This window comes from Condylura cristata, unplaced genomic scaffold (genome assembly GCF_000260355.1).
Source record: "Condylura cristata isolate star-nosed mole 26May11 unplaced genomic scaffold, ConCri1.0 scaffold00002, whole genome shotgun sequence".
Taxonomy (NCBI): Eukaryota; Metazoa; Chordata; class Mammalia; order Eulipotyphla; family Talpidae; genus Condylura; species Condylura cristata.
This window is the reverse complement of record NW_004567103.1, coordinates 27961626-27985022: the sequence shown is the minus strand read 5'-3', so window position 1 is coordinate 27985022 and position 23397 is coordinate 27961626. Positions and strand designations below refer to the sequence as shown.

Below are 23397 nucleotides of genomic sequence, written 5' to 3'. Positions count from 1 at the left end.
AGTAGTTTGAAAACTTACAATCTAGGCTGGCAAAAATGGTTACAGTATTGTTTAGGAAAGAAGTATGGAAAAAAACAAACTAAGCTAAAAATTGGAAAAAGTCGTTAAGAAATTTATTTAGTTATTGTAAAAATGTTGGAAGGTTGCCACTTAAAATGATACAGAACAGTGCAAGAAAAGCTCAGTGACAGTGTTCTTTATTGGCCTTGTCAGCTCCTCCAGTGATGGCACTTGTACCGAGTTGCTACCCAAATCACCTACTGACATTGCTGCAGGTGCTTCTTGAGTCTTTTTCTGACATCCTCACCTAGGACCTGTTTGTCTACCAGGGGCTAGAATCAGTGAGGAGTTTTAAGTTTCCTTCTCTCAGTCTAGGCCTCATTGTTGGAAAATGCCAGCAAAGCCCAAATCCCCTAGTTATTAATTCTCATAACTTTCTTCAAAAGTTATTTTCCCTAACCATAGGAAATGACCCCTCTTAACAGCCTCACAGTACAATTGCTTTCTTGAGGTTCAGGTTTACCTTAATTTCAGGCGTGACAACACCACCCTGTAAAGGTGACTGGCTGGTAGGTGTTTGCGCTGGCCCGTGGGCTGTATAACAGGATGAATAGCCCTGACAACATATCCTTTCAGATAGTAGTCTTCCACTTTTGAAACTATATCCAGAACCGAATTTATTTTGATGACTTCTGGGTTTGATGAAGCTGAAATAGAAAAGTCAAAGATAAATTTTTACATTCACATAATTCAATTCTGCCTATTTTCTGTTCATGAATAGGAAACATGTCCATGTGATTTAATCTCAGTGTTATAGTAAAATGTACTATGTATTTTTTTTTAAAAGATTTATTTATTTGTGCATACAGAACTGGGGGACAGGCCAGAGGCTCAGGGGCGGCGAGAGGCTTCACCAAAGACAGAGTGGGGAGCAGAACAGGCAGATCGAGGAAATACACTGCTGAGGGGAGCAGTGGGCAGGTCCGGAGAGGTCTGCTGCACCATGTGGTCACTTCTGGGGCAGGCGGGAATCGAACTCATGTGGAAGAGGCTTTAGCTTCTTAGTGCTGTGCTTTAACCCGCTATGCCACCAGGGAGGGCCTGTGCAATGTATTTTTAAAAATAATACAATAGTTTATTTTTACATCATTTTGTGCATTTTTCCATCTCAGTTGTACTATGTATTATTTTGTAAATTCATTTCAGGAAAAAACAAGTGACCTTATGAACTGGCAGGTATATAAGATTATCAATATTGGGTCTTCCTGGTGGCTCAGGGGTTAAAGCCTCAGCACTATCAAGCTATCACCAGCCCCTGAGGCATGAGTTTGATCCCTGGCCAGGGTGGTCACCTACATGGCACAGCAGACCTCTTCTGTCTCACCCACTGCACCCCTCAGCAGTGTATTTCAGTAGATATGCGTGTTTTGCTCTCCACTCTGTCTCTGGTGAATCCTCTCACCTTTCACACCTCTGGCCTGCATCCTAGTTCTTGTATGCAGAAATAAAATAAGCCTTTTTTTTCTTTTTAAAAAAAGATTGTCAGTATTAAGGTAGAAATATAGGTCATAATTTTTTTCACTTAATATTTTAGATTTCTTTTGAGTGACTGTATCCTATAATCAGATATTGTAGACATATATAAGAAAAGCATTATGAACTTGATTAAGTTGACTGTTTTTATGATTCTGAACATAATAATATCAATAACTTCTTAAAAGTAAAATTCATATAAATCTAAGAAAAATGGGAGAAACGGCATTCGTTAAGCAAGAATTGCTGAGTGCTTCCTTATTTCAGTTGACTTCAAAAGTGCTGTTTTAAGTTGCTTCAGGAATCTAAAAATATAATTTCTTATGGCACTTGTATAAATATTTGTGTAAAAGATTTGAAAAAGATACCCAGAAGTTCTTAGACTTAATAGACTCACTATCTAGAAATACACCTGCAAGTTGATTATCTCTTGCCTTAACACAATATATGACATTACTTCCAGGTATGGGGCAGTGCTGGCTCTTGGCCTATCAGTGTGGTTAGTTTTGCCTGGGAAAAAACTTCTAGTTGCTTGAACACAGGAAGGAGGTTAGGAAGCAGATGAGGAAGACGGGTCAGAGGAAACCCCATCTCCTCTTACTTGAATCCACACAATGGAACAGAAATCCACTGCCAGTCGGTTTCCATGCCAACTTCTCTAATGAAAACTAAAGCTTGAGGTAGAAAAGTTATAAAAATTAGGATGAGCCCATTTCCCAAATTTTCATCCTCCTTTAGATGTAAGCTGACTTAGTCACATCATTTTCTTCTTCATTCATGAATAGAAAGGAAAATCGAATGATCTTGGACTGTGAAGAAACAGCCGGGTTTCACTGTAAAACGACCTAGCCTGCCTAGATGTGTAGCAGTCACTCAGAATTCTTTTGATTCTTTTTTAAAAAATATCTTACTACTACATCTAATTTCCAAACAAAGGAACTGAAAAATTGTCAAGTAGAATAATTTTAAGACTTAAAAATGAATTATTTAAAATATATTTTTTTATACATCCTTGTTTATTTTTTCATAATATAAGGTTTCTGACCCCAGGCGAGGTCACCATAGTTTTTCCACCACCAAAGTGTCCACAGTCCTCTATAACATAGCCCTCCTTCCACTCTGTCTACTGTCTCTCTCTCTGAGTGAAAAATGACTTATTTATATTTTATTTGTAAAGATTTATTTATGCATACAAGAACTGGGGTATAGGTCAGAGGTGTAGGGGTGAGAGAATTCACCAGTGACAGAGTGGGGAGCAGAGTGGATCTACTGAAATACACTGCTGAGGGGAGCAGGAGAGGTCTGCTGTGCCATGTGAGTCAGCTCTGTGGCCAGGGACCGAACTCATGCTCCCGTGGCTGTTGATTGCTTCATAGTGCTGAGACTAAAACCCTTGTGCCACCAGGGAGGGCCCTGACTTTTTAAATTTTTTTAGAACTACACACTAATCCTATAAACTTTTAAAGAAAACTGAAGTCTTTAAATGGATCTCATTTACTTAGCATAGACATGGGAATACATCAGTTGGCACAAAAGAATCTTCAGAGTCTCTCTTCTGCTTACTTATTTAATCTTCACTCTTGTCATCCTTTCTTTCATATGTTATTTTTTCACAGTTCTGAACTATTTGGAGTTTCTAAATGTTGTTTCATACCACCAGACTTTCATTTCTTCCCTGCTCCCCAAACCCGAGTTAATAATTTCTTCCCCTATACTTTATATTCTACTAGTTCCCTTATCAGGTTGTACTATAGCTATTTGTTCACACTTTTGTCTCTGCTGTTAGACTGAAAATTCCTTAACAAGGAACCTATCTAATTTCCTATTCTATGCTTAGCATTTTTCCTTAAGTCATTATTAAAGCTTAGAAATATGAGCCTCCTAGTGACCTAGAGGTTAAGTCTCAGTGTTATCACCATTATAACCTGAGTTTGATCCCCAGCCAAGGAGCTGACCCACATGGTGCAGCAGACCTCTCCTGTCTTGCACACTGCTCCCCTCAGCAGTGAATTTCAGTAGATCTTCCTGTTCTGTTCCCCACTCTGTCTCTGGTGAGTCCTCCTGCAATCCTAGCATATACCCCAGTTTTTCTATGCAAAAATAAAATCTTAACACAGTTGGAAATATGGCTTTACAGGGGAACTAAGAGTCAGAAATTATTGCATGAAGCAGGAAAAGCCACCAAGGTTGATAGTGGAAATTAACAAAAGATAGGTTAGTAAATTCAGGAAGAATTTTAGGTTACTTTTGCCTGGTGGAGAGAGACACAATGGGGGAAAGAACACACAGGCAGGGTTGTGAAACTTGTTTGATCATAAACATGGGGGTGGTGGTCAAGAACCTAATAAGAATCCAACCAGGCAGAATTGTACATATTCAATTCAGAAAGCTTCTCTAAAGAAAAAACTTCAGACTCCAGTTTATATTCCTTTAGTTAATGATATTACAATGAGAAAGACCACACAAAAGTAAGGTTAAAAATAAGGAGCAGCGGGGTTACATGTAGTGTAATTAATTCCATCTGGAGTGAAATCTGGAGAGAAATATGGCAGAGGATTTTCCCATAGACAGAGAGTGAGTTTGTGGGGCTGGGAGAGCTTCAAGGTTTGGCTGGACTCTGCACATTGACTTGGTTGGCATCTTTGTGGAAATGTGTCTTGTAAATTATAAAATTTAATACAGGAATAAGGGGTGTGCCCTGGCATTTCACTCATCACTGTATGTCCAATGCTGGCGTGTCACTACCTGCATGAAGTTGGTTAATTTTCCATTGGCATGACTGGGCAGTCCAGACTGTGTGAGGCTTCAGTCACCTGTCTGAAAAGATTTCACTGGTAGCCTTTGGCAGGACCAAGAAAAGCTTGCAGAACGGGAGTCAGATACTTGGGAGAAAACTCCAGTATTCTTTTTAAAAAAGATTTATTTATTTTATGCATACAGACCTGGGGTTCAGGCCAGAGGTGCAGGGGCAGTGAGAGGACTCACCAGAGACAGAGTGGGGAGCAGAAAAGGCAGACTAAGTACACTACTGAGGGGAACAGTGGGTGGGCCAGGAGAGGTCTGCAGCACCATGTGGGTCACCTCCAGGCAGGGGATGGAACTCACACTGAAGCAGCTGTGGCCAGCTTGCAGTGCTGTGTCCTAACCTGTTGCGCCACCAGGGGGGGCCCTCCAGTACTCTTTTCAGAACACAATATTACCAATACTCTTGATAGCCCAAAAGGGAATATTACATGACAGAACAGCACACAAAGCCTCTTAAAGGTCTAAACAAGATACAGAATGGTCATGTCCTGAGTGTGAAGTTTTAGAAACATCTTTACTTCACTGAATGGAATGTATATATAAAACTATAAGGAAAATTTATGTTTAAAAATGCTTAAAAGAGCTGTTACCATTGGTTAAAAAAATAAAGTGATAAGTGTAAGTCATAGTTTAATCGGTGAGTTCTTTTCTCTTAGTGGAACAAAGTAATGATACATTTTACAATCAATGAAAAATGGTAAACTCTATAGCAAAGATGTGGGTGCAAGTTCATTAGCCAAGAGAATGAGGATTCAAAAAGCTCTTGGTATAAATATATCAAAATTAAAAAAAATTAACAGGGATTCTTAGTTTTTAGTTGAAAATACAGAGAGAAATGTGATTTAACAAATACACATTTGTGAAGGAAAGAGGTAACTGGCCTCTGGCTTAATAAGCTAATATGATCACACACCACTTGAGAGAAGACTGCTACCACAGGAAGCATACATATACAGACAGATGTATTATAAAGAAATGTGGCAAGATATTGGATCAGAAAAAATTTCACTTTGAATTTATTCACAAAGAATGTATGTTTGATAACCATACAATCAGAATTGCTTAGCATAAGTAGAAAGTTGTTACCTGAATAAATAGAATGAAAACACTTGCTAGATGCTAGCTCTTGATACATACTTTTATTCCCCAAAGACTGAGCTGCAGTCCTGTTTTCTCTTTAATGAAAAGGAAAATTAGCTGTTAGAGAGGTGTTAGAGATATGTTAACTTCAAACTGATGAGATGGCTGAAGAAGAATTGAAAGAGTACACATTCCTGTCCTTGAGATGCAAGGTCACACTCACAGGGCTTTATTAATAATGATTATGAAATTGTCCTCTCTGTTCTTTTGTCCTCTCTATTCTTTTCAAAAGCAGAGTTATACACCACTATAGAAAAATCACTAAAAGGATAGCTATCATAGCATAACACTGGTGCTTAGAAAGGCTTCTGGTCAGGGACAGAATATATTTTTAAAGATGTTTGGAAGTGTTAGTGTCATGAACACAGCTTTTCTGAACTAATTTACAACTTTTGCACTCTCAGGAAAGTAAGGTTATGGTCTTCACTCTCAATGCAAAAGAAATGTTAATACATAAAACACACACACACACCCCAATGGGGGGTTCAGGAGGAATTACACAACTAATGAATGTTAATATTAATAAACATACCTTAACATAAGTTTATGTAAAAATCATGTTCATTGTGGGCCCAGTGCTTTACATTAATTATTTCACTTGACTCAAATGCTCATGTCCTCCTATCTGGAGTCTTGGTAAACAGCGCTAGGTGTAGACATGACAACTATGGTTAAATGTTTAAATACTTACTAAAAGACTAAATGGAAATTGGATGTAACATCAACATATTCATTTAACAGAGTTCCAAGATGCTCAAGGAACAGTGGCTTGGAGAACAAACTGCAGGACAGACTGCCTGGGTCAAGTCCTCGCTCTGCCACTCACCTGGCCAGGTACTTTGCACCGCGCGCTTTGTGTCCATATGAGAAAAACAATAGAATTTATGCTCTAGGGAGGTCTTGAGGACTAAAGCAACACTTGTTGCTGCCAAGTATTTAGCGTTCAGTACGTGTATACAACTGTTGGTGGCTTTGTTAAGTGAGGTCCTTCCCTGTGGAAAGAGAGGCAATGTATTCTTTTCCTTAAGAGCATTAGCTTCTGGAAGTGATCTGCCTGGGTTCAAATCCTGGATTAAGCCCTTTAATAGGCATGTGATTTGGACAAAGTTTTTTTTAGCCATTTAAGACAAGAATCAACAATAGAATTAATTTAATAAGGTGCTTTGATAGTAACTATAAAACTGGAGGCCAGTGCCAGGCACAAAATGAACACAGGAACACAGGAACACTTGTCTGGGGCTGGTCTCACTCTGATAGCTTTGATAGTTGGCAGTGCAGATAAATCATTGCTGATTTAGAAATTCTGTAGGAAGATTGCTGTAGAGAAGATGGCCCGAGGCCCAGTCTATAGAACTCTAGATTAAAGGTCCCTAATTCACATTCTAGTTCAAGTGCCCCAAACTCACACTCTAGATAGTCCTCAGACCTCTAACTGATACTGTAGGTTAGGAGCCCCTAGCTCACACTCCAGAAAAGGGGTCCCTAACTAACACTTAATAGCCACACTGAATCTCAGATGCAAATGTCAAAAATACAATAAAGCAAAAATGGGAGCAGTGCTAAAGACTGAGGAACCTAGAGAATTCTCAAAAGTTCCAAAGGGTAGCAGTTAGCCCACTGCTTCTATATCAAATGGGGACCCAGTGTCAGTCTGGATCTTCTGATTTTTAAGAAACTCCCTCAAATTTGATGTCTTATGTAATACCTCCCAGTTTTAAAAAGTGACAATAACCTCAAATTTGAACACTGTACTCATTAAGTGAGATCTGTTTGAAGGCTAAACACGGTCCATGTCAACTGGTTTGAGACCTAGGGCCTCTGCGGGGCAGGGCCTGTTTTGATGCAGGCCAGACCACCTAGAACATATTAACGGTCAGCAGCAAACATCACGATAAAGTCGTTCAGTTCTTCCTCATTATTGGCGATGATGGGAATAGGAGAGCTCGGGTTCACCCCATTAGCAACCTGTCCTTATCTCTCATCAGAACTGGCTTTAAACATACCATCACCATTGTAGAAAGGTGAGCCCAGAATAAGAGGAGGAAAATTAAATCTGTGGTAAACTTCCCTTCATGTAATTCCTTCAATTCTTAGCAATATTTTAAACTATGCTCATTTGAGACTGGAAGATGGATTCAACTTCAAATGTTAGGAAAGGGAAGATCTATGCACAAAAAGGAATTTTCATCAATATTCACTACAGTGAATAATTGTATCTCTGCAACTGGCTCAGTGTTTGAGGCCAAGCTTTTGATTTGATGTCCTTACTATGGGGTAGTGATATTAGAGGCACTATTGCTTTTGAAATACAGGAAATTAAGGGGGAGGTGATGGTTGTTTTGGCTAGAGTCTGAATAGCACAGGCAGTTAGCAGCAGCTGCAAGCCATCTTGCTCTTCTCAGTTCCTCAGCCACCATTGGTCCTTTTCAGTAGTTTGGGGGAAGGGACGAATGATCAAGTTTACAGTACTTGTTTTTGATTACTATCAAATTGATGGTATATGATTAGGAAAAACTGTAAGGATATTGTAAAGAATTGGATAAGATATTTTACAATTGCTTTGAAAAGTACATAAATGTAAAGTGGTTTTTTTAATTAAAACTGAAGCATGCTGAAGGTTAAGCAACATTCCCTCATTTATGTTCATGGTTTCTAATAGATTTTTTATACTCCTTTTGTGAAAGATTCACAAAGATGAAAAATGGAAAAAGGAAAAAAGTCTATCTTGTATTAAAAATTTGTTCAATGCCAAGAACTTTGCTCTAATGATGTAACTCTATGAAAGCTGCCCAAAAACATATGTTCTTTCCATCAATTTATTTCTGAAAATTGGTATGTATTTTTAAAAGTATTTGTGAAACATTGTTTCCTCAGATAAAATTATAATATGCAAACATTGACAGACAATTTTACCATATTTTAAAAAGGGAATAGATGGTCCATTTCCATATTATATCTGTCAGTTATGATAAAATAAAAATCATATATACAAGTATGTATTTTGTGTAGGCACTAAATGAAGTCCTTTATTGGTCCAATCTTAATAAACCTGAAAAATTCCATGAGTTAGAGATCATTATTCTTGGCTGAGGAAACTCAGAAAAACTGAGATTTGGTAAGTTACCCAAATTGCTAGCAATAAGTGGGAAGGTAGTGAACCTGACAGAACGACTCCAGAGTTGGCATACTCTTGTGCCTATGACATCACTGATTTAGACCATGTTAATTCAGAATTTGTGAAAATTCAGACATGATCTGGCAAAAGCTTTTGGACTATAATAAGTTATTGACTACTTTAATAGGTGGATATTATTCTAATACAGAAAATAGAAATGTATATATATTATCTTCCAATATTAGTATTTATTTAGGTGGGCTGACTGTATATTGTTAGCAGAAATTTTCTTTCCCCTGGTTAGAATACAGTCTTTTCTACAATCGTATGAATTTGAGTTTTTATCATATTTCTAAATTAGAATAGATCACATTTTAAACATAATAGAATTCTTTTTATAGTTTTTTTTTTCACCTGACAGGATTATATTGGTATTTGAGTAAACTTAGTTATTTTTATTGCTAATTTCTTTTTATGTGGCACATTATATTTGAAAATCTTTTGTTTGCTTGAGGGAATGTCCAAGTATTTATTAGACTGAGATGTAGAAAATTTAACTTCCTCCCTTCTCTTTTTTTACCTCTCCTTTTCTTTCCTCCTTTCCTCACTCCTTTCCTTCTTCCCTCCCTCCCTCTTTGCCTCCCTTCTTGATCCTCATTTCTGATCCTTTATTAATCTCTTGTTGATTTTTATACATTCTTTTAATGTTGCATCTTCATTCTTCTTGAGAGTTCTCTATGTTGAAAATTACTGGTCACTTCTTGTCTTTTGAAATCTTCCCTTTCTTCAAGTTCTCAGCCCTGATTATCTTCATTTTCTTGCCTTTTTTGTTGACTCAGTATGGTTAAATATGCCTGATAACTCAGCTTACGACACTTAAACTCTTAAAGAGTTTATCTATTTGAAAAAAAAAAAAAAAAGACCATCCCCTTTTCAATTAAAACAAAAAGAATCAAATACCTGGGAGTCAACCTATACAAAGACCTATACAAAGAAAATTACAAAACACTGTTAAAAGAAATACAAGACACCATGAAATGGAAAGACATTCCCTGCTCATGGATCGGGAGAATTAGCATCATCAAAATGGCCATCCTACCAAAAGCGATATACAGATTTAACGCCATCCCAATAAAGTCTCAATGACATTCTTCAAAGAAATAGAAAAAAATATTGATGAGATTCATATGGAACAATAAAAAGACCTTGAATAGCCAAAACTCTCATGACTAAGAAGAAAGAGAATGGAGGCATTACAATCCCACACTTCAAGCTATACTACAAAGCCATAACAATCAAAACTGCATGGTACTGGAACAAGAACAGATATACTGACAAGTGGATTCGGATAGAAAATTCAGCTATACACCCACAGGTTTATGGACAGCTAATCTTTGTCAAAGGAGCAAAGAAGATGCAATGGAACAAAGAAAGTTTGTTCAATAAATGGTGCTGGGAAAACTGGGAAGCTACATGCAAAAAAATGAAACTAGATCACTACCTCACACATACACAAAAATCAACTTTAATTGTATTAAAGACCTAGACATAATAACGGAAACCATAAAATACCTTGAAACAAAGATGGGCCAAACACTATGTGACATACTCTTTAGCAACATCTTTGAAGATACAGCACCCAAGGCAATGATAGTGAAGGCAAGGATAAATAGATGGGACTACATAAAGAGCTTCTGTATAGTAAAAGAGACATTACAAAACAAACAGACATCCCACTGATTGGGAAAAAGTTTTCTTACACAAAACTAGTGATAAAGGATTGATCACAAAGATATACATAAAACTGATGAAACTCAATAAAAATAAACAACCCCATTAAAAAATTGGCAGAAGAGCTAAAAAGACACTTCTCCAAAGAGGAAATGCAGATGGCCAACAAGCATATGAAAAAATGTTCAATATCACTTGTAATAAGGGAGAAGCAAATTAAAACCACAATGAGATACCACCTCACCCCAGTGAGAATGGCACATCTTCAAACAACTAGCAACAACAAATGCTAGCAAGGATGTGGAGAAAAAGGAGATCTCTTGCACTGCTGGTGGGTATGCAAACAAGTACAACCACTATGGAAAACTGTTTGGAGGTTTCTCAAACTGCTTAACATGGAGCTTCCATATGACCCAGCAATACCATTCCTAGGTATCTACCCAAAAGACACAAAAACACTGATTCAAAAAGACACCTGCACCCCCATGTTTATTGTTGCTTTATTTATAATTGGAAAGACATGAAAACAGCCCAAATGCCCAAAAGTGGATGATTGGATTAAAAAGATTTGGTACATATACAATGGAATATTACTCAGCAACCAAAAAAATAAACACATGCCTTTTGCAGCAACATGGATGGAGCTGGAAAAGATCATGCTTAGTGAAATAAGCCAGAAAGAAAAGGAAAAATTCCGGATGGTTTCGCTTATAGCAGGAGTATAAAGGACCAGGGGAGAAAATAATAATAATAATGAACAGTTATATACCAGAGACATTTTATGGGGGTGGAGTGGGGAATAGGATCAAAAACAGTGGGGGGAGGGAAATACATTGGGTGATTTGGTGATGGGAAGCCCAAGGGGATTACAATTGAGATGGAAAAATGCACAAACTGATGTATAAATAAACCTTTATATAGATATTTTTATTATATATATATGTATATATATAAAGAATTTATCTATTTGAATTCTTCCTGGAAATTACCATCTCTAGTCATGCAACTAACTCACTTTACTAGGATGTTCCACTGCCACCTAAATGCAGCATGACCGTCATGGAAATGTTCTTTCATTATATACTCTTTTCTAGCTAGCCACCAGCTAAGTGAGTCCCTCCATGTGTCTGTGAGAGCTCCCCTTGTACTGTGTCCCTATTGCTGCCTCATGTGCAGATCTTCATCATTAGCCTTGACCAACAAGCAACCTTTACCCCATTTCTACCTGTCCTCATTGAAATCTCACATTAAACTCTTAAAAACACCTCGCTGTGCCTATCAACTACCTGTTCAAGAACTTTTACAATTGTTTATTCCCCATGGAGTCAAGTCTTAACTCCTTAGCCAAGTCAGAGCAGTTTATACTCCTTTTGTTTCCAACCTCATCTCCTACTTCTCTCCTACAAAACCATCCTGAGTTTACTGCATTCAACAGTTCTTAAAAGTGCCTCAACTTCTTGATCTTTTGTGATAATATCTTATTTTTTTCCTTCAGAGTCAGTTAAAATACTTACTTAAATCCATGCAGATTCTACTCAAATTGGACTTTTCCTTCTAACACTTCTTAGATCTTGCACTGATTTCTCATTAACTCAACATAGCTTTTGACCATTGGTCATCTGCCCAACAATGGATTAGATTTGGGATAGAATGGTGGATGATACATAGTTCTTGACGTTGAGGAGTTCACATATTAAAGTCTAATACTTGAGGGCCAAAACAAAGCTATATTCTTCTTCTAATAATAAGGACACAAGCCAGAAGCTAGCTAAATTTTACTCAATGCATTTTACGTAATTCTACCAGAATTTCAAGTAAGAGTCTACCATTTGTTCTTCCATTGATTTTTAGTATGGTCAAAACTCATTTGGTTTTACACAGCTAAAAATCCTTAAAGCTATTATTATTCATATTATTTCTCTAGGATCATTCAAGAGATAAACTAACTTGTGATCATTTGCAGAATTAATTTAACTTTTCATTAAGGTATTTTGTGATGTACACATACACACCCACACCCACTTGCATAAAATAGATGTATACATTACTATACAATGATCTGGATAATTCAGCATAACAACTGTACTCAAGCCTTACTGGTGCAATCTGTAGATATGGCATAAAACCCAGGAGAGATAATAACAGTTTAGTTAAATTTTGTGAAATGCTTACATAGTGTGAAAACCCTTTCCAAGTAGATGATCTTGTATTATCTCCTTTAATTCAACTAAAACAACTCTATCATGTAAGCACCGTTAGAACCTCCATGATACAGATGAAGAAACTGAGCCACAGCAAAGTTCACCAACTCACTGTAGTGAGCAAAAGGACTTAGAATAAGAACCAAGAAAGCTGACCCTCGAGGCTCAGGTGCACAGTGACTGCTGTTAGTTCTCCCATAGAGATCTAAGTCATGACTCAAAGCTCCCCCTCAACCCCAAGTGTGAGAAAGGGTGGGAGGGAAAAAGAGAAGATGGAATTGAATGGAAAAATAAAGTAGTTGTTCAAGATAATTATAACCACCATAACACAGGGCACTGGAAATTTCAAAGGTCTCTTCCTCTTGATTGCCCCTGGGACTTTACTCTTTGTCCCGCCCTCTGTTTGGAAAAACAGAGGAAAATAAGTGAGAGGCTCATCATGAACACACGCAGCTGTTGCAGGCCATTTGTTTTCTGTTTCTCAGGGCACGGTAGCCTGCGAGAGGCAGGAGGTGCCACCATTCAGTACTGACCGGATCCCACAGGGTAACTGCCACTGCTGAATGGAAGCCTGGTATGTGTTTAGCCCCACTAACGCACTGTATTATAAACTGGAGGGGCAGGTGAAGGTCAGAGACAACAGGGGCGAGGAAGGTGGCTTGGGAGCTGGGCTTATGTGGGGAGAAATGACTTCTGCGGTAAAGGCAGACACCAACAAACAAAACAAAACAAAACACATGTGGAAGGACTGGAAGGGGCACCAGGAGGCAAGGCGCCTGCCTCAAATAGGAACCAGGTGTGACTTTAAAATACAGGCCTGTGCTCTGCCTTAACACTTACAAACTGTGCCCAGACTTAAGACTCGAGGGCGTAATAGTCTATTACTGCTGCCAAACACCTACAGTGGAAGGTAACCCCTTTCTCAGAGAGAGGCGTATCTCATAATCACAAAACCAAAATGACTTCTCTTAGAAGACAGATCTTTCTGATTCAAGAAAAACTACACAAATTCATTTTGAAATTATTAATACTGTTGGAAGGAAAAAAAATCAGAAAAATTTCAAGTTATTGTAAACCCTATAATTCTCTGGGGGATTGTGCAGCAAACCTTAAAAATGTGGATCAAAATGGCTCTGGTATAAAGTTTTTAGCTAGACAAGATTTTAAGGGTGATGTGTTTGTATGCTATGGATTTACAGAAACTGGTCCTGAAAATAACTGACAGGGACAATCAATTAACAAAGCACCAAACTAAAAACCAGATCACAATATTTTCTCTGATGTTTTTTTCAAAGTACAGAAAAAACTCACACTATTGTTCGACTACTTTTTGATTATTACCATTGTCTCAAACAACCACTAACTTCATAATTAAAATGAAAATTAAGAACACCGACATCTTTGGTAGCCTTAGCTTTAGATAAAAGTGGAAATGTGGATATGTTAAAAAGATCTGTACATATTTTGTGTACTTCCCTCAAGGGAGTTTGTTTGCTGGCTAGTTCAATTTTTGACAAAGAAAAATGGGCTCCTCTGGCTTTTCACACAAAGATGCACTGTTTTCAGAGCAAATTAAAAATGAAGAATTTGTATTTAGTTTGAAGCAAAATTAAGGTAATATCCAACATAATTAGTTTCAATTTTGTACTGATAAAATGTGTGACTTATAAGAATTAAAAGTCTAACTTTGTAACAAGAACTTAAAATATTAATGTGTGGAAGTCCTCATAGAAACATACTTTTTGCATCTCACTTTTAGTACTTCATAATAAGTCACAGAGTTTTGCTTTTTGAAAACTAAGTTTTGAAAACTAAGTTTTATCCGTGCCGTTATGCTGTACTCTAAAGTTTCCAAAAGAAGTGAGGCAAAGTATTTGTGAGGTTGAGCTGCCTCTGTTCCTTCCACAGGACTGCCATCTGGGCTTGTTTATTTGTGTTTCCAACTTTCTGGAACAGGGAGTTTCTCTGTTAGGGACCAGGCACCAAGCAAAATAGTGTCTTCCAGAAGACGACATCCCTTCCCTACACCCCCATTCCACCCCTTCCCTTTTACCATATTTTCAAATTTCAAGTTTTAGTTTGGTCAAAATGCCAAATGAGTAAAACAATCACAGTATTTAACATAATTGAACATCTCAAAACTGTGCTAGCAAATATTCTTCCATATGATGCAAGTAATATTTTCTATGTGCTCTGTTCTTGTGCCATTCAGATCTTTTTTCAAAACACAAACTGTCATTAAAGCTCTGGCTAGTTGGCTTGAAAATCAAACATGTATCTTTTACAAATAGCATTTGATTTAAAAGTGAAAAATATTTCTAACTAGCTTACTAATTTTATAAACTATATATCAGCCACGTTATAAAAAATGAAGCAAGGAAGTAAACAAAACTCTTTCAAAATATAATTAAGAAACAAATCATTAATGTTAAATTGATATATAACCTGATTATGATCAACATTTTAAAAATACAGCAGTCCCTTATCTAGGAAACAAGTAAAATAGAAGAAAAGTACCTTGTAAAGTAAAATCCAGCAACACATATTCGTAAGCAATTTCTGTCTTTGTTTCCACTTGTGGTCTCTTCAGGGTAGAAAATATTTTTCCAGGACTGCTGTCATCAGGGTCTTCTAGCTTTCTAAGTCCACACCCCATGGCAAAATCTGTAAGGAATTAAATTGCAGGATAGGGGAGGGAGAGCAGCAAATTCTGTTGTTTAAGCTGCAAAAAGAAAGTTACAGACTTAACTGCTTTGATTTTTTCAGTTAAGCCATAGATTCCCCAAAAGAAAACATTTGAGTCCAAAGAAAGGAGCTGAGAATCTTGTCTACCCATTTTTTTGTAAAGTCGTTGAACCCATGATTCTTAAGCTACAGCTCCGGGAGACTGGGCTTGATTTTAGAGGAGCATGCAAGCTGCTACAACTTAGCGGAGAATTTCCATGCCACGTCAATTTACAGCCAGCCCCCAACCAGAGTTCTGTCGCTCAGGGCACCAACAGTGCTTTGTCTATTCCAGTTGGCTGGATGCTAAAAGAGGTGCCCAAAAAGGGAAATAAAAAGGCAAAGTGTAACTCAGATGGAATTATCTACAAATAGAGGTTATATTCAGGCATAATGGCATACAATTCTTTTTCTGTTTTCCTTTTTCCAGTGCCCACCCCCTCCTTCCTCTCTGTTACTACCAAGAAACCAGAGAGAAAGGGAGGGAGAGAAATGAATTCTCAACATGGTTGGAAACAAAATCATTTCCAGAAAGGAAGTCAGCTTTTTGAGAAACTACTTCTGGAATCTAAAAAGAGAAAAGTAAAGTTAAAAAAAAAAAAATCCTCAAACACTCTAGTCTTTAGATAGCCTTTTTGAGGATTTCTTTCCACAGGAAATTTCTTTTTGCTGGAAAAAATTGTATGCTAATTAAAACTCCCAAATATAAAAATAAGTATTAAAATATTTAAGTAAAATGATTTTAATTGCAAAGGATAAAATGTTAGGTGGTTAATTTCCTCAACATCCTTAATGTTTAAAATACTATTAAACAATTTACCATAGAGACTAATAATACTTCTACAGCTTTCAAAGTGTCCTTAATAAAAACAAACAAGCTGACAATTTGATTCAGTTTAATAAATTACTATTTACCTGAAGTCAAGAACAATTTAATATGGACTCATTGTAATGAGTGTTTATTCCATTTTACCATTTACAAATCAGGTGACCTCATCTAACCTATAAATCTTAGATCCAGACTGCCTGGATTCAAATCCTGTTTCTAATGCCTCCTAGAAACACGATCTTGGCAAGTTACTTGACCTCTTCAGGTTTCAGTTTCCTCTCTTATAATGGAGTTAATAATAGTACTCAATTCATCTGCTTGTTATCGAGGTTAACTGAGATAATCTTATCTTATATCTTAACACTATATTTAGTTAACACAAAATAAATTTGTTAATATGTTTATATTATAAAACAGAATTGAGAATTGTAATAGAAAGGAAGTAGTTCTGCCACTATATAAACCCTGATCACATTTCAGATTCTAGAGGACTTAAGCCTGAGAAGATTTTTTCATCACATTAAATAGTACACATCAAAATTCTCAAAAGGGAGAAGGGTTATTTAGTTTGAAGATCACTATGACCTTTTGTCTCTTCCTTCTGCTTACTTGTCTTTAGATAGTTTACTTCTCAGAAATGTTTTTAACAGAGGAAAATTCCACAGTCTTTTACATTCTCAAGGAAGAGCATAGTTGTTGGGAAGCAATTTTTGGGTTAGTTGGGCTAGGAAGACAGCTACCTTTGACCCAGTGTGACTCATTTGACTATTCACAGTGCTTTCATGCCTATCATTTTTCATGTTCTCTTTTATATAATGTGCTGTGAGTACTGGAAATATGGAATGGAAGAAGTACTGGAAATGGAATATTTGAAGTTTTTTTTTTTTTAAAGATTTCTTTATTTGTGCATACAGAACTGGGGTACAGACTAGAGGTGCTGGGTGGTGAGAGGATCCACCAGAGACAGAGTGGGGAGTAGAACAGGCAGATCTACGAAGTACACTGCTGAGGGGAGCAGCGTGCCGGTCCGGAGAGGTCTGCCACGCCATGTGGTTACCTCCAGGGCAGGCGGGAAATGAGGAAGTGGTCTTGGCTTCTTAGTGCAGTGCTTTAACCCGCTGTGCCACCAGGGAGGGCCTGTCTGAAAGATTTTTAAGTACTGGTTATACTTATGTGCTTGCTATATTCTAGTCAGTGAACACGATGCTGGGTATAACTAAACATGATCTTTGCTTTATAGAAATCTATGGTTCTGTGAGGAAGACATGATTTGGCTTGTTTCCACCTTTTGGCTATTGTGAGTTGTGCTTGTATGAAAATCAGTGAGAACATTTTATACTCATTTTGCTGACAAAACATTAAATAAGTAGATTACATCAAGAATTGAAAAGATGGCCTTATGGATATAGTGGGAACATGAATTTGTTTAACCATGTTGGATAATACCTTGGAATGCCAAGGTAAAATTTCTTGGGAAATTTAACATTTACATTTTCTATTATTCAGCGGTATTACTGCTAGATGTATACTTAAGAGAAACTTTAATTACCAGGAGATAAATACAAGAGGATTAGTAGCTGCACAGTTTCTAAGAACAAAAAAACTTTAACCATTTAAATGTCAGTTAATGGCCATTTCTTTCAAGGAGTTCTGTTATAAAAGGAAGGAAAGAAATGGAATATTGGTGCCTAATGGGGTAAAGCATCACAAGAGGTCAATCCTTGGCCAGGGAAGTGACTCACATGGCCTGGCAGACCACTCCTGACCCACTTTCAGCAGTGTATTTCAGTGGAGATGCCTGTTCTGCTCCCCACTCTGTCTCTGATGAATCCTCTCAACCTCTGCAGCGCTGGCTTTTACCTCAGTTCTTATATGTATAAATAAATAAATCTTAAAAAAAAAAAAGGAATGGAGTAGTGGGAGATAAGTTTTTTTTTTTTTTTTAAGATGGGAGAAAAAAGTAATATGCTTGTATGCTGAAGAACTGATTTCATGGAAAAAGGAATCAATGTTAAGAATTGCTAGAAAATTTGACACTTGGCCTAATTTTGTCTGCTAATTATGGAGGGTGCCATATATACCTCCCTGTTCAAAGTTTTACCTAACCTTCACCTGCTTCTCTCAAACTGCTGGATCAAATAGGACTTCAGACAAATCCCCAAAGGGTAACTCCTTTGGACAATTTGATTGATTCACTTTCCATATCACTACAGTAATGAGATTCAACTTACCATTTGTCTCATTTATAAATTATCATGCACCAATCAAAATGAATCAACTACAGTTATAAGCAAAAACATATATGAATTTTAGTACCAACTCTTGAGTGAAAAAGGTAAGGTTAAGAATATTAGATGTAGGATTTTTGGTTTTGAACTTTTCATCTACATGCAAAATTAAATGATATATGGCTTAGATATACTATAAATGTGCTAACATAAATACAATAGTACAAAATTCAAGACAATGATTACCTCCAGGAGGAAGAAAAGGAGCAAAGGGAGACATAACTAACTCTTTGGTAGTGTAGTTGAGTGGTTCTCAAGCTTCACTGTGTAGCAGGGTCACATAACAAAATCATTAAAACCTAGACTGCTGGGTCCACTGAAGTTTCTGACTCAGTACATGGCTTGTGGTTTAAATAAGAGTATTAATTTTTTAAATTTGTATTTTTTTAAAAACTGCCTTAAAACTTATTTATTTATGTATAGAGCTGGGGTACAGGTGGGGGGACAAGAGGGTCAAGAGGGTTCACCAGAGACAGTGGGGGGCAGAACACTGCTCTGCTTTCAGCAGATCTACTGAAGTACACTGCTGAGGGGAGCAGTTGGTGAGACAAGGGAGGTCTGCCGGCCATGTAGGTCAGCTCCCTGGCTGGGGATCGAACTAGTGCTGAAGGGGCTGCGGCTAGCTTCATAGTGCTATGCTTTAACCAGTTTTGCCACCAGGGAGGGCCCAAATATTTGTATTTTTAACTAGGCCCCAGGAGTTGCTAGTGCTGCTTTCTGGGATCACAAGTAGAGAAGGCCTCCTAGTTTTTAGGTTAGGTTTTGGATTGATGATGTTCTATTTCTTTCTATTATTAAATGAATAACGTAGTCATTAAAAAAAAAAGGTGGACTGTTATAGGTCAAAGAATGTAATAAAGCAAGGATGAATATTAACCCATTCTGGGCTCATGAGCCTCCCCCCCTTCAACAAAGTGAGGGGCCCGTTACTAAAAGCAAACTTGGATACTGCTTTCAAAGAACCTCAATACCTTTTAAAAAAGAAAATTACGGCCCTCCGTGGTGGTGCAGTGGATTAAAGCACAGCACTGTGGATCTAAAACCGCTTTCGCATAAGTTCGATTCCCGTCTGCCCTAGAGGAGATCCACATGGCGTGGCATACCTCTCCTGACCCGCTGCTCCTCTCAGCAGTGGACTTCGTTGATCTGCCTGTTCTGCTTCCCACTGTCTCTGGTGAAGCCGCTCACCGCCCCTGAGCCTCTGGCCTGTAAACCATTTCTGCACAAATAAGTAAATCTTAAAAAAAAAAAAAGAAAATTACTAAAAACTACATTTGAGAAATACATTTGGAAGATTGATTTTTCCATGCACACTGACTACATATCCCACTGTGTATACCATTTCGGATGGCTACCTTGACCAGGCATGTTAGGCTTTTTTTTTTTTTTTTTGGGATACACTTTTTTATGCGTACGAGAAATGGGGTACAGGACAGAGGTTGGGGGGGGGATTGAGAAAAGCTTGGCAATAAAATTCCTGTCCACAAGTAGCTCGGCTCAGGAAGGCTACTATAAATATAGATCGCAACCCACAGCAGAGCACACAGGATGTTATGAAAAGATTAAGATTATCCGCTCTCACACGGTCGGCTAACGCCGCTTCCACACGGTCTTTGACCTTGCGCGCGTCCACAGGCCGCGGCGGCGGCGGGGGCGGGGCGCGGGGCTCGGACTTCATTGGCTGTCCTGCCGGAAGCGGCGCGCGGCCGGCTGCGCACGCGCCCCTCACACGTGCGTTCACAACGCCCCCTCCAACGCTCCGGCCAGGCCGGCAACATGCTGCGAATCCCTGCCTTCCGGGTGCTGGGACGCACCGGGGCCAGTAAGGTCTCTGGTGCCCGCCGCTGCAGTTCGCGTCCTCTGGGGGTCGGCGACGACGCCGGCGACGCGCGCGCCTTCTTTACAACACCCATTTTCTACGTGAACGCGGCGCCGCACATCGGGCACCTGTACTCGGCGCTACTGGCGGACGCTTTGTGTCGCCACCGTCGCCTCCGCGTCCCCAGCGCCACAGCCACGCGATTCTCCACTGGCACCGACGAGCACGGCCTGAAGATTCAACAGGCGGCAGCCGCTGCGGGGCTGGCTCCGTCCGAGCTGTGCGACCGAGTCTCCGGCCAGTTCCAGCAGCTTTTCCGGGAGGCCGGCATCTCCTCCACTGACTTCATCCGCACCACCGAGGCCCGGCACCGGACGGCTGTGCAGCACTTCTGGGGCGTCCTGAAGTCCCGGGGTCTGCTCTATAAGGGGCTCTATGAAGGTTGGTATTGCGCCTCTGACGAATGTTTCCTGCCTGAGGCTAAGGTCGCTCGGCAGCCGGGCCCATCGGGGGATTTATGTCCTGTATCTCTAGAGAGTGGCCATCCTGTTTCCTGGACTAAGGAAGAAAACTACATTTTCAGGCTTTCCCAATTCCGGGATCCGCTCTTACGGTGGCTACGCGGCGACCCTCAGACGATCACTCCCGCTCCTTTCTACCAGGCGGTCCTTCAGTGGCTGGAGGAGGAGTTACCCGACCTGTCCGTCTCTCGCAGGAGTAGCCACCTGCACTGGGGCATTCCGGTGCCCGACGACGATTCACAGACCATCTACGTATGGCTGGATGCTTTGGTCAACTATCTTACTGTCATCGGCTACCCAAATGCCCATTTCAGTTCTTGGTGGCCGACCACCTCGCATATAATAGGCAAGGACATTCTCAAATTCCATGCTATTTACTGGCCTGCCCTTCTTTTAGGGGCCGGCCTGAGTCCACCGCACCGCATCTATGTTCACTCGCACTGGACAGTCTGTGGCCAAAAGATGTCTAAGAGCTTGGGCAACGTGATAGATCCTAGGAATTGCCTTGACCGCTATACTGTGGATGGCTTCCGATACTTTTTGCTAAGGCAGGGCGTACCCAACTGGGACTGTGATTACTATGATGAAAAGGTGGTTAAATTGCTAGACTCTGAGCTGGCAGATGCTTTGGGAGGTCTCTTGAACCGATGCACTGCCAGTAGAATAAATCCTTCTGGGATTTACCCAGCCTTCTGCACAAATTGTTTTCCTAGTGAACCAGGGTTGGTGGGACCATCAGTTCGTGTTCAGGCAGAGGACTATGCTCTGGTGAACGCAGTCGCCTCTTTGCCCAAGCAGGTCACAGACTACTATGACAACTTTCAGATCTATAAGGCTCTGGAGGCAGTGTCTAACTGTGTCCGTCAGACTAATGGCTTTGTCCAAAGGCATGCTCCATGGAAGTTGAACTGGGAGAGTCCAGTGGATGCTCCCTGGCTGGGAACTGTGCTTCATGTAGCCTTGGAGTGTTTGAGAGTCTTTGGAACGTTGCTCCAGCCGGTCACCCCAAGCCTAGCAGACAAGCTGCTGTCTAGGTTAGGGGTCTCTGCCACAGAGAGGGGCCTTGCAGAACTCTATTTCTTGCCTCGATACTATGGCCATCCATGCCCTTTTGAAGGGAGGAGGCTGGGACCTGAAACTGGTCTCTTGTTTCCAAGACTGGACCAGTCCAGGGCCTGGCTGGTGAAAGCCCACAGAACCTAGTATCTTAGTTCTTACTGACTTGTGGTTAAAAAAAAGCAAAAGTGTTTTTTTTGTTTGCATTTTCAGGAAAGTTATACTAATTTTTCTAGATCGTTGCATCAAATGAGCACATAAGCAATGTTCCTGTGAATCGAGTTTGTTGTCTTTCAGGTACCTACCCCCAGTTCTTTAGTTCTCAGTGCCCACTGTGTTTGTGTACCAGTGACCTGAAGATGTCTCCAGTGCAAAGTTAACAACTTTGCTGATACTGTTTTTATCTCATTGTGCCTCCTTCCAAAACAGTTATTTGTCCAGATTACCTCTCATGGCTTGTTTTTTATTAGCCGGGCTTCTTCTGGGCAAATTAGTGGGTGATGAAGGCCATTACCTCAGGGTGTCCTACTTTGTTGTGTGTTGAGTGTTCTGTTTAAAACAGATTATTTTATTTAACTTTAAAAACCAGTGTCTAGATATGTCCTGCCCATTTTTATGTTCTAACCACCTTGATTAAATCCAATACATTACGCTTTACATTACACTTCAACCAGTAGATGGCGCTAGCTTCTCACAGTGTTAACATTAAGGCTTCAGAATATTTTCGGTTTCTTATTTTGCAAAATTTAAAATAATCTTTATTGCTTTTCTTAAAGTAGGGGATAATAACAACCACTTCTACATAAATTTAAAAAGGATCATAAATTTTCCAAGACTACTGAGAAAATAGTAAATATATTAAGTTTGTCCAGACTATAATAAAGCTCTGTGAGGTACTTTGAATATTCAGAATTTTAAACCTTAATAACATGAATTTACAGGTATGATTTATAAAAATCAGTAAATTCAAAAGGGCAATATTTTAAATTTCTTAGTTTTATTATGCATGTAATAATTATTTCTATGATTTTGGGTCCATCAGAATCTCTGTTATACAAATTGTGTAAGAGTTATAAATAAATGTTAGTGTTTACTTCCAAGTAGTTTTACTGATTTTTTTTTTCTCATTTAGGTTAGTAACGTTTAAAAGTTTGTAAGTACCTTATTCAGATCTGTTTTGTTGTATTTGTTGAAAGGAATAATGAAAGGGAGGAATGATCAATGCTGCAGGAATCTCAAATTGGATTTAGGACTCTCAAAGGCTTCATAGGAACACAACAGAGATGTTAACAATCAATTATACAATAACTACAACACAGTAAACCAGTGCTATAGGTGATTGGAAAGTTAAAAGTGTAAAATGAGAATTTGCCTTGAAATACTCATTTTAAGCATGATACTGACCAGAGACATCTCACTTGGAGTAAACTATTATGCTGGTAGCCCTTTAGGTTTATTCCTGATGCAAATGCTCTCCTCCACTTTGTTTATCAGCATGCTGAATATTTTCTGGTTGGTTGGCAAGTGCTTAGAAAAGAATGCCAAAGACAAATGTTGGTTCATTCACTCATTCATAATGGAATTCTGGACTTTTCATGTAATGTACTTCAATTACCTATTGGGACTACAGGGTAG

At 39.0% G+C, this 23397-nt stretch overlaps 2 protein-coding genes across 2 annotated transcripts in view; one reads left to right on the top strand and one right to left on the bottom strand.

The window, feature by feature from the left end:
* RFTN2 (raftlin family member 2) overlaps window positions 1–15497 on the bottom strand; it is a 51900-nt gene extending 36403 nt beyond the window's left edge. Inside the window, exons 1-2 of the mRNA XM_012729332.1 lie at window positions 15043–15497; window positions 524–707 (exon numbers count right to left, since the gene is read on the bottom strand). Coding sequence (XP_012584786.1) covers window positions 524–707; window positions 15043–15181 — 323 coding nt within the window. The 5' untranslated portion in view covers window positions 15182–15497. The remainder of the gene's footprint in view (window positions 1–523; window positions 708–15042) is intronic.
* Window positions 15498–20109: 4612 nt separating this feature from the next.
* On the top strand, window positions 20110–22750 carry MARS2 (methionyl-tRNA synthetase 2, mitochondrial). The gene has a single exon (XM_004674408.2). It carries the CDS (start codon window positions 20143–20145, stop codon window positions 21907–21909), a length of 1767 nt encoding a protein of 588 aa, XP_004674465.1. The 5' UTR covers window positions 20110–20142; the 3' UTR covers window positions 21910–22750.
* The last annotated feature ends 647 nt before the right edge of the window (window positions 22751–23397 follow it).